This window comes from Plectropomus leopardus, chromosome 10 (assembly GCF_026936395.1).
Source record: "Plectropomus leopardus strain MGB_pleo_1.0 chromosome 10, ASM2693639v1, whole genome shotgun sequence".
NCBI lineage: Eukaryota > Metazoa > Chordata > Actinopteri > Perciformes > Serranidae > Plectropomus > Plectropomus leopardus.
In genome coordinates, this window is record NC_142185.1 from 33,679,583 (window position 1) to 33,692,166 (window position 12,584).

A 12,584-nucleotide genomic window follows, 5' to 3' on the forward strand; every position below is an offset into this window, starting at 1 on the left:
CTCACTTATATTGGACCAGTTTAAAAAAAGGTATTCCCATTAGTCATGTAGACACAAAATTATCAGAAAATGAGGTCCAGGTTTAAAAATACCAGTTACCCTTAAGCATGAAAAAACTTAGCTGTACAAGGCAGAGGTACCACTGTTACAGACAACACTAAATGCAAGTACTAGAGCTCCAAGTGAGGAGAAAAAATGCTGATGATGTTCCTAAATTCATGACAGAATATGATATGATATGATATCATGTTTTAAATGCAGGAATTAACTGGACTGACTTCAGTTCTCAGATGCCTTTCACAAGTATTTACACCTTTGAAACCCGAGCGAATTAGTTTGCTTTATTTTGAAAACATGGGGGAAAGGCAATGAGGAAGCAGCAAAAAAAAATTCCCAGAAATTGAAAGGAATTAGTGAATGCTGAGCCAAAAAATGAAGAGAAAAAGAGAGAGAGAGAAAATGACTAGAAAATTCAAACAAAAACAAACAAAAAACTGGTAAAAAAGAAAAATGTTCAAAAAAATGTTTCATTATAATTATTATAATGTATTTACAATTATGTTACAGGAAAAAAAAAATCTTAGCTCTTATTTTCAGGTATTTTCCTTTTTTATTTTCAAGTAATTTTAATTATTTTTGACAATATTTTGGGTAATTTCTTGTAAAGTTACCCATCGCCTTCTTCATATGTTCTGAAAAGGAATAGTGACAAATTGCACAAGTTTCAAATGGCTGAAGACGAGCTAAAGATCAGCAGTGAGGATAGATGGTCGTCTTCAGAGTCTGTCATCAGCTTAATTTGAAAGGAGACGCACCATAAAAAGAGATCAATAAAGACAAAATGCTGTCAAAATTTCACAGGTTTATTTTTTTATCAAGAGATATAAAACATGACAATTGTACATTTTAACATGATTTGTTAAAGTGCAGTGAGTAAGGACAGAGTACAGAGCCTGTGCACTTGGCTTTGTGAGTTGCAGCACATCATCTTGACAGTGCAGAGCAGCGTATCCGGAGACGCCTCAGCTGACTGAAATAGCTTCAAGTCAAGCAGTTGTTTTTTTGCTATTCAGTGTATTTCTGGGGACGTTTGGGCCTCACACTTTTGCTCTGGAGTGAGCGCTCTTGACTTTCGCGTCACTCTTTGCTGCAAGCAGCTGTGTGCACGATGCGGCGGCACAGAGGAAGAGGAGACTCCGCACCGTGGACTCTGAGACAACATTATCCTCCCTCGTCTGCTTATAGTTGGTGAATTTACAGCTCACAGAAACTTAATGTGCAACAGCCTCTGGCTTACTGTCTTGTGTCGGCTGTTAGTTTGTTGAAGTAAAAACGAATATTCGTGAGTTGAGTGAATTGTGAGTTGGCTACAGCTTTTTTAAGTACACTTTTATTATTATTAGGCCTACTTGTATTTTGTAAAAAAAAAAAAAATAGCCAATTCATTTAGATCCGGGTTGATTATAAAACATTTGGGGCTGAAGTCTTTGACGCCCAGGCCGAATGACACCGCTGAGCTGCTCCATGATGTAAAGTAACACCTCGTTTTTATGGGGCAATAGCTTTTATTTTACCTGCACATTCTATTTACCTCAGCGCTGTCATTGAATGAATGTAAACTGTATTAATACAGAAAATTACACTGAAAAACATTAAAATCTTTCTCATATTGCTGATCATTATCTCGATAGAAAACCTGAAAACACCTCAAAACTGTATCCTGTTATTAGTAATTTGGGGTTCAAATGGAGTGTGTGATGCAATATGTGACAGTTTCTGATATGTCATCAAAGTTAATTCTTCTTTGGAAATTTAATATCACTTTGCTGATTCGTCTTGTGTGCATTTCTCTCATGCCTAGCACACTTGATAGGCACTGATAAGGTGCAAACAATGGAAAGTAGCTATTTCTGGTCAGCGTGTGTTCAGATAGATTGACAGTGGAAGTGCTGATGTTGTGACATTCTGAATCCTCCTGACGTCTCATCAGTGTTTTGCCTGGAAACGCTCTGTGGGGTTAAGCCCCGTTCTTACTGAAGATACAGTCAGCACTACAGTCTTCAGTCACCCCGGAAAACAGCGGTTTACTTGTGCTGCTGTCATTGTTTCAGTTTAGCATGAAGTGCAAAAATATCATAAGAAGCTGTTGGTTTGTTTGCAATTCAGAAAAAGTCATCACATGAAGCTGGTTTCAGTACTTAACCCTCTGATATCTGAGCAAATTAAACATAAATAGCAAGAAATTAGTAAAACATTACAAGAAAATCACCTGAACATAGAAAGAAAAAAAAGTAAAACTCAAAAAGTATAAACAAATTATTAAAAAGATAATGACCTGAAAAGAAGTAAAAAAAAAAAAAAAGATGGTATATGTATTTAAAAGAGAAACAAGAAAATGACCTTAAAAAGTGAAATAAAATAGTATAACTTAATTTTAAATCTATGATCATAAGAATTATAAATGTAGTTTTCTGGACATTTTCCCTTTTTTGATAATATCTAACCACCCCCACACAGTTGATTTTCAAGTCATTTTCTTGTCACATTTTCCTTTTTTTTTTTTTTTTTTTCTTTTTGCAATTTTCTGGACTTTCTGGACATTTTCAAAAGAAATCAAACCAATTACTCAGGTCATCATCATCAGAGATTTAAATGTTTGTGAGAGACGTCTGAACAAGAGCACAAGAGTGCGATGAATGTATATATAACTGATTTGATGTTTAGCTTAGTATTTTCTTTTTTTTTAATTTTCAAAAAAATCTTTTCTTTTTTGCATATTTTCAGGTAATTTTCTTTTTATTTATTCTTCTTTTTTCACATTTTCTTTTTTTGGCTTATTTTTGATAGTTATTAAAGTTACTTCTTGTACACATATCTTGCTCATTTTTGGGCCTTCTCTTGAGTCGCTCATTAACGCCGTCTTAAATTCCAAAAAAATCCAGCCTGTTAAAATATATAGCTATGATATTTCTTTGCAGTTATCACAAGTTGTTGTTAAACTTTGCTCGGTTTCCTGATCTCTCCTGGTCTGGTGTTGACATACACGTTCGTATCGTCCTCATTTCTCTTCTTCTTCCTCTGAAGGAATACAAGACAAAGAAGGCAGTGATTGACATGATTGGCAGATACTCCTCGCCTGTGATTGGTTGTTTTTGTGCAGGCAGGGTGGATTCTTGCAAAAGCTGCGAGAAGCACAATGAGGTGAAACAACCTGTTTTTTTTTTTTGTTGTTTTTTTTCGCAAATTGTCTCGGCAAATGTGTGTGCATGTAAGCATCCTGAATCCATAAGCAAAATAAGTCAATTGATTTTTTGTATCGTATCACTATTACTGCTGGAAAAACACAGATGAACCACAATAAAACACCCATGTCTGATCTCTAAAAAGCAGCTGGAAACACAGTTATGGCTAAAAAAAAATACATGCATTTATTATTCAATTTAATTTTAAGCTTTTTTTTATGTAATTTTCGTGTTTATTTTTAGTTGTTGTTTTTTTACTTTTCACTTTTTTAGTAAATTGTTTTGTCATTCTTTTGTTTTAAAAAAAAATCTCTTTTTGGCTTATTTTTAGTTAGTATATTAGTTATTAAAGTTACTGACAAAGTCAGCTCATATATATCACATTAGAAATGTTGATATGATACATATGAAATGTACAATGAAACGTATCCGTGATTTGCAGAAATGTACAATGCCAACATTTTCTTCCAGCGACTCGGCTGTGCAGATAAACATGTTCTAGTCACACAACATATTTTTATTTTTATATTTTTTCACATTTAATTTCATTTTCATATTTTGTTGTTTGTGTTTTTTGTGATTTTCTTTTAACTTTCTTTTCCTTTTTTTTAGGTAATTGTCCTATTATTTTTCTTTTTTTTACTTATTTTTATGTTTTCTCTTTTTGACTTATTTTCCAGTCATTTATTAGTCTCTAAAGTTACTTCTTGTAACTTTTTACTCTTATTTTCCTAATTTTTGGGTCATTTCTTCAGGTGCTCATAGCTGCCTGCTCATGTTTTTGAGAAAAAAAAACAATCTATTCACTTAGGTGTTAAAGGGTAAACAGCTGTGATATTTCTTTATAATTGCCATAAGTTGTTAAACTTTGCTGTTTTTCTGACCTCTCCAGGTCTGGTGTTGACATACACGTTTGTATGCTCTTCATCTCTGGTCTTCTTTTTCCTCTTGAGGAAAACAAGACAAAGAAAAAGAGAAGAATTTTACTTTAGCTGACTGATACTTTTTAAAATCTGTACAGTATAAGACACTGAGTGAAGTCATTTTTCATATTTACCCATATCACTATGGTAACGCAGGTGATTGACAGGCTGTAGATCAATAAAACTCCGCATCCCGCCCACATCACCTCGTGTGGGATGAACGGGGTCCTGACTGGACAGCTCTGATAGGCTTCAGAAGTCACATTAATCGCCTGCAAAGGCTGCTTTTCTATGAATGGATCAGAACAGAAGTCATTTTAATAAAATATAACTTAACTGACTGTACGTTAGTGTTTTTGGTCGTGCGTTTTACCTGCCACTATGACTGCAGTGGTGACGCAGTCTTCACTGAGCGGTGGAGGATAAATCACCCTCCTCTTGCAGACGTACTCTCCGCTGCTGTTGGCTTTGACTTTAAACTGACCGAAAAACAAACTCTCTGCAGAAGCAGACAGCTACAGAAAGAAAGAGAGAGAGTGATGTTTTGTTTTTTTTTTAATACAAAACAAACATTAACTACTTCTATATACAGTAGACATAAAACATACACACACACACACACACACACACACAAAACGTGTTTAGTGTTTTCTGATATTTTCTTTTTTTTTTTAGCTGCATAAATATTTTTACTCCCTGCATTGTGTTGTTGATTTTAATATATCTGATGCTTTGGCAATATTGTCCAAGTAACATTCATGCCAATGAAGCAGTTTCAATTGAAACCGAGAGAGAAAGACAGAGAGAGAAATTTGAATTTTGAATTTGAAAGAGAGAGAAAGATTCATATTAATGACATCTATGTTCTTATTGTTAATTTGTCAAATTTGGCAGCTTGGTCACTGGCCGTACACTTTAGCCCTCTGAGTTTTGGATACTCAGGGATAACCTCAATTTCTGCTCATTTTAAAATCTAAAATAAAAGACTTAGAAGCAGATTTAGGATGTCGATGTTTTCAGCCTGCCTCTTTATACAACTAACTCCCAGGAAGTTCTCTTCTGACTCGTAGGTGGTTGTCTTTTAATGCAAATTTTAGTGCTTATGTTCTGTATTTTGTCCCCCTTTGTGTTCTCACTGCTGACTGTCTTTTTCAGGTCTAACCTTAATCTCAGTGGGACCAACCTGGTTCAATAAAAGTTAAATAAAAAATACATTTAAAACATTTTAAAAAAAGCGGCATCCCAGAACGTCAGCAGCAGAAGGACGCCCAGAGCGTAATATGAAGTCCACTGCCTGTAGGGTCCGCTTTAATATTATACACACACGTATCACTCTGTGCACAAGCTTACAGTAAAAGTTATACTTCAATATTATTTTCTTCTTTCATTAAGTTAATTGTTTTACCAACATAAGACCTAATCATAAATATCAAATATACAGAAATTTTCTGAATTTTAATTTTTCAAATGGCAGGTTTTTGTCTCTATGTCACCATATTTTCAAATAAAATTATTATTATTATTTTTTTAATAATCACATCACGGGATATGTCAGTGATTTGCAGCAACATTGATTCTGACGGTGCTCTTAATGCGTGCGTGTGCGTGTGTGTGTGTGTGTGTGTGTGTGTGTGTGTGCGTGTGTGTGTGTGTGTGTGTGTGTGTGTGTGTGTGTGTGTGTGTGTGCGTGCGTGCGTGCGTGCGTGCGTGTGTGTGTGTGTGCGTGTGTGTGTGTGCTCGTGTGTGTGTGCTCGTGTGTGTGCGTGCGTGCGTGTGTGCGTGTGTGTGTGCGTGCGTGCGTGCGTGTGCGTGTGTGTGTGTGTGTGTGTGTGAAGGTGTTGGCAGACTTCAAACACCGGAGGTCAGTGAAAACAAGGTTTACAGCAGGTTACTGTGAACAGAATAACTGCTCCCAGTTTTCTAATCCTGCTCGCTGACAACTGCTTTTTCTGCCGTCTGTGCCGCAGTGCTGCATGTTGACGCTATAATAACACTAATCTGAGCCAGGCGAGGTCACAAATCATAAGCAGAGCAAGTCACACATGAACACACCCTGTGATGAGTTTGGGTACAGTCAGAAGTTCAGGAAATGTTTATTCTGTGCAGCGGACACCTCGGTTTATCATCCAGTTTGTGCTGCCATCTGTTGGTCTGTGTCTTTGTCCACAGCCTGTGAGGCTCAATGCAACAATGAGGGACTGCTTGTGCGTACGTGATTTATGCGTCTGATTTTTCTTTGTAAAGAATCGTCCCCTCACAGAGTTCAGTGCAGTGTCGTCCTGGAGCAGAGGTGAGAAACTGTGGCTTCCTAATGTGGCTCAACTCTTCTTGTAAACTTGTCAGTGGAGCTCAGTAAAGACGAGAAATTGAATTTGAAGGAGAGAATATAAAGAGAACTCATAAGGGGGCTATGTCCATTTTCTTGTTATTAGCATTTTCTTACATTTTTTAAAGGCCAAAATACATTCAATCAAACAGTAGCAACGGACACCAGCTGACTGGCATAAACAAATCACAGCAAAACACAAGAGACGAACATGATCTGGTGAAGGAAACCAGAACATGAAAGGGCATAGATAAAAAAACAACAATAATAATAATAGTGATAATAATAAATAAATAATAAAATAGAATAAAGTAATACGGGAGGCTGTTTTGAGATTAATCCAAGTTAGTATAATTATTGGAAGGCGTACAGGTGCCTTTCCAACCATGAAAGGGGGCTTACTCTGTTACTGGGGGCCACTGAAATGTTGAAGAAATTTTTCCCGTTTCAAATAATAACCCTCCATCCTGCCAAGTAGAGAGAATGGGCTCGTGGCACGTAGATTATCCCAGTCTGTGACTGACGGTGCGTGAGCTGACTTCCATAATACACATAATAGCAGTCTCACCCACAGTCCCCCCAACAGAAATAAGGAACGTCATGTCCAATAATTCTCTGGATACAGTCATGAACAGACGTCCAGAAGTCCTTCACTTTAGGACATGAAGACATGAGTTAGCGTAGCCTCCTGGGTCACTTTTAAGTTTGATCCTATGCAGTCTAGATGGTGTCCAATACTCTGTTTATAATTTTGAACTAAATTAACCTAGTACGGATATCAAGCGACATGTACTTAGAATTATGTAACATTTCCTTTTCTGAAAATATGGTTTCCAAGTCTCTCCTGTGCATTTTTCAAGGGACTAGTGAAGGTACATTTTTGCAGCAACATGAAGTAGTAAAGTGATGCTTCATGACCGCTACCAAAGCTCGAGATAATTAAGGAAGGGTTTGCACCCTTTTGGGGGCTGTTGGGGTTTTAAAGGTTGATTTAATCAAACTCCAAATTTGCAAATATTACCAGTATTCACGTTTGTTTAACCTAAATTCAACTATGTCCATTTTCAAAATTTATACAGGTTATTCCTGTGGTCCAAGACAGTACCAAAATATTAGGAAACATGAACAACTTTCTCCCAAAATCCAAACAGTGCTAAAACTCAATTATGTGGTGCAAGCAAATATAAATCTGGAGCCGCACCATAGACAATGACAACGAAAGCTCCAGATAAATACTGAGAGCAGGCAGGGGAAGCTTCTGAGTATATGAGCATATAATTTCTGTTTCACAACTGAGAACTCTTCAACAGAATAAAGCCCATTTGGGTATAAAATAATAATAATAATAATAATTATTATTATTATTATTATTATTATAATTATAATAATTCTAATAATATAAACAGTCTGTAGGTCCATAAAATCAGGCTCAATGTAGCAGCTCTAAACTTTATACTCGATGATATCACAGTTTGACACCTGATTTATGGTGCTCGACACTTTTTATGAAATAAAACAAAATTAAAAAGACGCACAAAGTTATCGGTGTATGCTTCATTAAAAGTTAATCAGGCACAAACACCTTTTTCAGTTATACTTTATCATTGTGATATATTTCCCATATGTCCCTCTGACAACTGTTTGCTTTTATCTCTTTATTTGCGCTACTTTGTACAGTATCTTTTTGCATTTTGATAATGGATGAAATTAGTGGGTAAATTGAAGAGAAACAAAATTTTAAAACTAACTACTTAGTTCTTATTGAGAAAACAAAAGCGGAAGGAATAAGGAAGCTGCAGGATAAATATATGTTTAGATTAAGTCGTAAAATACCGGTGTGGGAGTACTTGAGACCATTTTTTTAGCTGACAGAAACAGACACGCCGTCCGTGAGCGTCAGCGACAGACGCAGCACGCATTCTAGCATTCAGTTTTATTCATAAAGTCCATTATTACAAATCACAATTTGCCTCAGAGGGCTTTGGAGCACACGACATCCCTCTGTCCTGAAAAATCCCCCAAAAAACCCTTTGACGGGGGAAAAAAAAGGTTGAAACCATATTTTCGGATGCACAGACTAAACTGTTAAGTGGAAAGGTTGCATCGAGACACTGTGTGTGATGCACTGTGCTTACTCAATCGCATTACGTGATTAAATGTGTCCTCAACATAACAAAATTTCTGCGTGTGTGTGACATGAAAGCGAGGCATCCAGTGATACTTTTCAATGTCAAGAAAAAATCATTTCTGCCGAGCATTACTCATTCAAAAGTGTCAAGTACCGTACCATAAATCAGGTTTTACTTACTCTGGTTTGTGGCTGTGAGAGAGAGAAAGCTCATGTTCATAAATATTGATTGAACTTTCCAAGGACATCAAAAGAAAATATTGGGGTTTTTTTAGGTAGTGCTCCTCTTTAAATGTTGCAAAAAAACCTGATATCTGATATCTATAAAAGTTTTTGATGTCATTTCTTCTGTAGATTAAAACGAAATGAGGACACCAATGAAACCCACAGACCTTCATAACATTACACCAGTACGGAAGTTTGTACACACACACACACACACACATATATATAAATACTGTATATGGAGGCACATAAACTTACAGACCTGATTCAGATACATTCGTGTGATGCTGCTGTCCTTAAAGAGAAGCTCGTACTGGAGCTCTGAGCTCTTGGCTGAGACGGAGGGACAGGACACGGACACCTCGCTGAGTTCTGACACGGTGATGGTCGGCCCAACTGACAAAACAAGCAGACAAGACGCAGCCTGGGTGTCAGAACCTGAAACACTTTTTTAAATCAGTTTCAAATCAGTAAATCAATCATCATGAGACAACTGAACTCAGCGCACTGTTTATCGAAACTACACCAAATGCAGAAAAAGGAAGGCACCTTATTAGACTGGAGCTGAACTTTTTATCGAGGACACAGTCCAGCCCAGTTTACTGGCCCCGTGAAATAACAAGTAGTCCATTAAGTGGGAAAAAGGCAAGGATATAGGAGTTGAAGTGTCTCTATAAGTGGTAATTGTTTGCTGTAAATAAAGTTTTATACATATATATATATGTGTATATATGTATATGTGTGTGTATATATATATATATATATATATATATATATATATATATATATATATGTATGTATGTATATATGTGTGTGTGTGTGTGTGTGTGTGTATATGTATGTATGTATGTATGTATGTGTGTATATATATATATATATGTATATATATAAACATAAAACGAACTTGCATGATCACTTTGAGAGCATGTAGATAATCTCTCTATATTTATCTATTTATAAATTAGTTGCAGTCCTTATTATTGTGTTGTTCGTATTTCTTTTGTGTGGCTTTTAGCAAATATGGATGTTTTAATAGTTCTCATATATTTTCACTGTTTTCACTGTGAGCTGCTACGACAACTGAAATTTATCCATTTGGGATTAATTAAGGTTTATCTGATTTTAACTGATATATTTCATTGTTTTTACAGATCATAATCTGACACCCCCACCACACACACACACACACACACACACGCACACACACACACACTCTCCCTAAAGACTCATCTGACTCAAACGGCAGAGATTACCGCAACAAATATCCTATAAATTCATTTAAAAATGCTTTATAATGTGTTATGATTATTGTTACAGAGCTGAAGGTTTATGGGTGTAATAAGTATAATCATACAGTGCAATAAGCAGATTATGATGCATTTCACGCATGTTTATGGGCGTCATTGAAAGTGTTACCCAGTTATTAAACAGCTTTAAGATGTATTTTACCAGACTACGTCACTCCTGACTTCAGTGTCTGTTTCCAGACGCAGCTCATGAAAGCGCCCGCAGTCATTCTGAAAGTCGTGATGTTGGTCAAATAATACGTTTGAGCAGTTTCATTGCGTCACTGACTTTTACTTTAGTTTAATTCTGAAGCAAAAATGTTGTGTCTTCTCACCTGTGCAGCGTGGTTTCTTTCCGTCACTCAAACACACAATCAGCATCCACAGGAGCCCCGCTCTCATCTTGTCCTCCTGATCGGCCGCGACTGATAAGCGGTGCTTGATTGTAGTCTATACGGAGGAGGGTTTCTTTTTCTGTTTCTTTCACTGCAAGTTTGCAAAGGGTTTTCACACACACCCCTGCACACAGGCTGGTGAACACACACATGCCATCTGTGTTCAATATTAGAGACGTTCAACACCTTAAGAGAAATGTGTGAATCAGATAGGAAGACTTCCTGTGAGAGGCTGTGAAAAGACAATAGAAGCAATGTAACCACACACAAACACACACAAAGGCTCACAGATAAGCCTGCAAAAACACATGCACACACATATAGGCAAATACATGTACAAATGCATCATGCATGTCAATATTATTATTCAGATTTGCATAAGAGACATACAAATAAAATCCCTGGACACACACGCACGCACACACACACACACACATACACACACACACACACACACACACACACACACACACACACACAAACTCACATACAGTTCATAAGGGGTATTACAGACCACAGTACCACCAACATTTAGGGGGAAGATGATCACACCTCTGACAAGTTACTAGCAACACTTGTGTCCCTCTCCTCAGCTAAACGGTCATATTTAAGATATTTTTAAAAAGGCCATGCGTTTGATCAATAGCTCCCCACCCACCCCAACCTAGACTCCCCCTCCGACATAATAACAGAACTAGGAGCCATGATTTATTTGTCTGATGCGCTTTATTTTATTTTATTTTATTTTATTTTATTTTATTTTATTTTATTTTATTTTATTTTATTTTATTTTATTTTATTTTATTTTATTTTATTATTTGTATTGTTATTATTATGTTTCTATCATTATTATTATTATTATTATTATTATTATTATTATTATTAGTAGTAGTAGTAGTAGTAGTAGTAGTAGTAGTAGTAGTAATAGTATCTTATAATATTTTGACTTTGATGACCACGTTTTAGCAAAGAAATATTGCAAAGCTCAAGTCTGTCGTGTCTCGACCAGCTAGATATGATTATTCATGCCTTTGTTTCCCTCTGCGCTGGACTACTGCAACACACTTTTTACATTTCTTGGCAAATCATTACTGAACCGTCAATGAATAATCCAAAACGCTGCTTTCGGGCTGTTAACCCGATCCACCTGGGCAACACACATCACTCTGATTTTAGTGTCTTTAAACTGTCTTTCTATCAGGTTCAGGATTTATATTAAGATACTTGTTCTCTCGTACCGAGCCCTCCATGGTCAGGCACCTGACATTCTCCATCCCATCATAAGTATCTGATGTGACGTACCTCTGGCCATGTTATTTAGTGCCTTTTTCTCCATGTTTTTAAAGATGTCAAACCAATTTGCTCCGATGTCAAAGGGTTAAAGAGCTTGTGAGAGGAATTTGAACGCAGCACAAGAAAACTGATGTAGATCCAGGTTTCAAAGGGTTAAAGCAGCTACGATGAGTTTTCTGGTTATGAAACATCAAAATTTAATACTGATGCTTCTGCTAACCCACATAAGCAAACGAGACAGTTAGCAAGAAGAGAAGCTATTCCCACACAGTTATTTTTAACAGTGTCTGTCCCAGTGTCTGATTTCTTATGAAACCAGCGTTTCTGGTGGCGTCTGTGCTGCCGGAAAAGGGTTTGTTGTCAATGATTCACTACATTTCTAGTAGCTATCGTTCAACTAGAAATTGGTGTATTTTTAGCCAGACATCACTGCATGTTCAGCATTGAATCATCTCCAAAACTGTGTATTTTAAGCCAAAATGTGATCTTTTCCTAACTATAACGTGTGGTTAACACTTAGTTAACGACAGCATTGTTGAAGCATAAAGAAACGTGATGTTTCAACATACCTGCTACATAATAACGTGACACTGTATGTCCTTGATTTGCAGAAACTGACATTGCCAACATTAAATCTAGTGATGTAGACTCAGACTTTATTTGTATTGCACTCTTCATATTCGCAAACTGTAACACAAAATGCTTCAAATGGTAAAACCAGAATCCCCCCAACAATAGGAGTGCTCATTAAAACCAGAAACGTCCC

General features: G+C 36.5%; 1 protein-coding gene across 1 annotated transcript; it reads right to left on the minus strand.

Moving 5' to 3' along the window:
- Positions 1 to 1,421: 1,421 nt before the first annotated feature.
- LOC148188590 (uncharacterized) lies at positions 1,422 to 10,759 on the minus strand. Its single transcript, XM_088083682.1, has 6 exons — positions 10,466 to 10,759; positions 9,107 to 9,240; positions 4,539 to 4,680; positions 4,300 to 4,454; positions 4,127 to 4,189; positions 1,422 to 3,078 (listed from the first exon to the last, which is right to left on the minus strand). Exons 1-6 carry the CDS (start codon positions 10,530 to 10,532, stop codon positions 2,995 to 2,997), a joined length of 645 nt encoding a protein of 214 aa, XP_087939808.1. The 5' UTR covers positions 10,533 to 10,759; the 3' UTR covers positions 1,422 to 2,994.
- Positions 10,760 to 12,584: the final 1,825 nt, after the last annotated feature.

Coding starts and splice junctions, on each gene's coding strand:
- LOC148188590 (XM_088083682.1), bottom strand. CDS start 10,532: ATGAGAGCGGGGCTCCTGTGGATGCTGATTGTGTGTTTGAGTGACGGA. Junction 4,681..9,106: donor CACGAATGTATCTGAATCAG/GTCTGTAAGTTT, acceptor TTCTTTCTGTAG/CTGTCTGCTTCTGCAGAGAG. Junction 4,190..4,299: donor GCGTTACCATAGTGATATGG/GTAAATATGAAA, acceptor GTTTTCCTCAAG/AGGAAAAAGAAGACCAGAGA.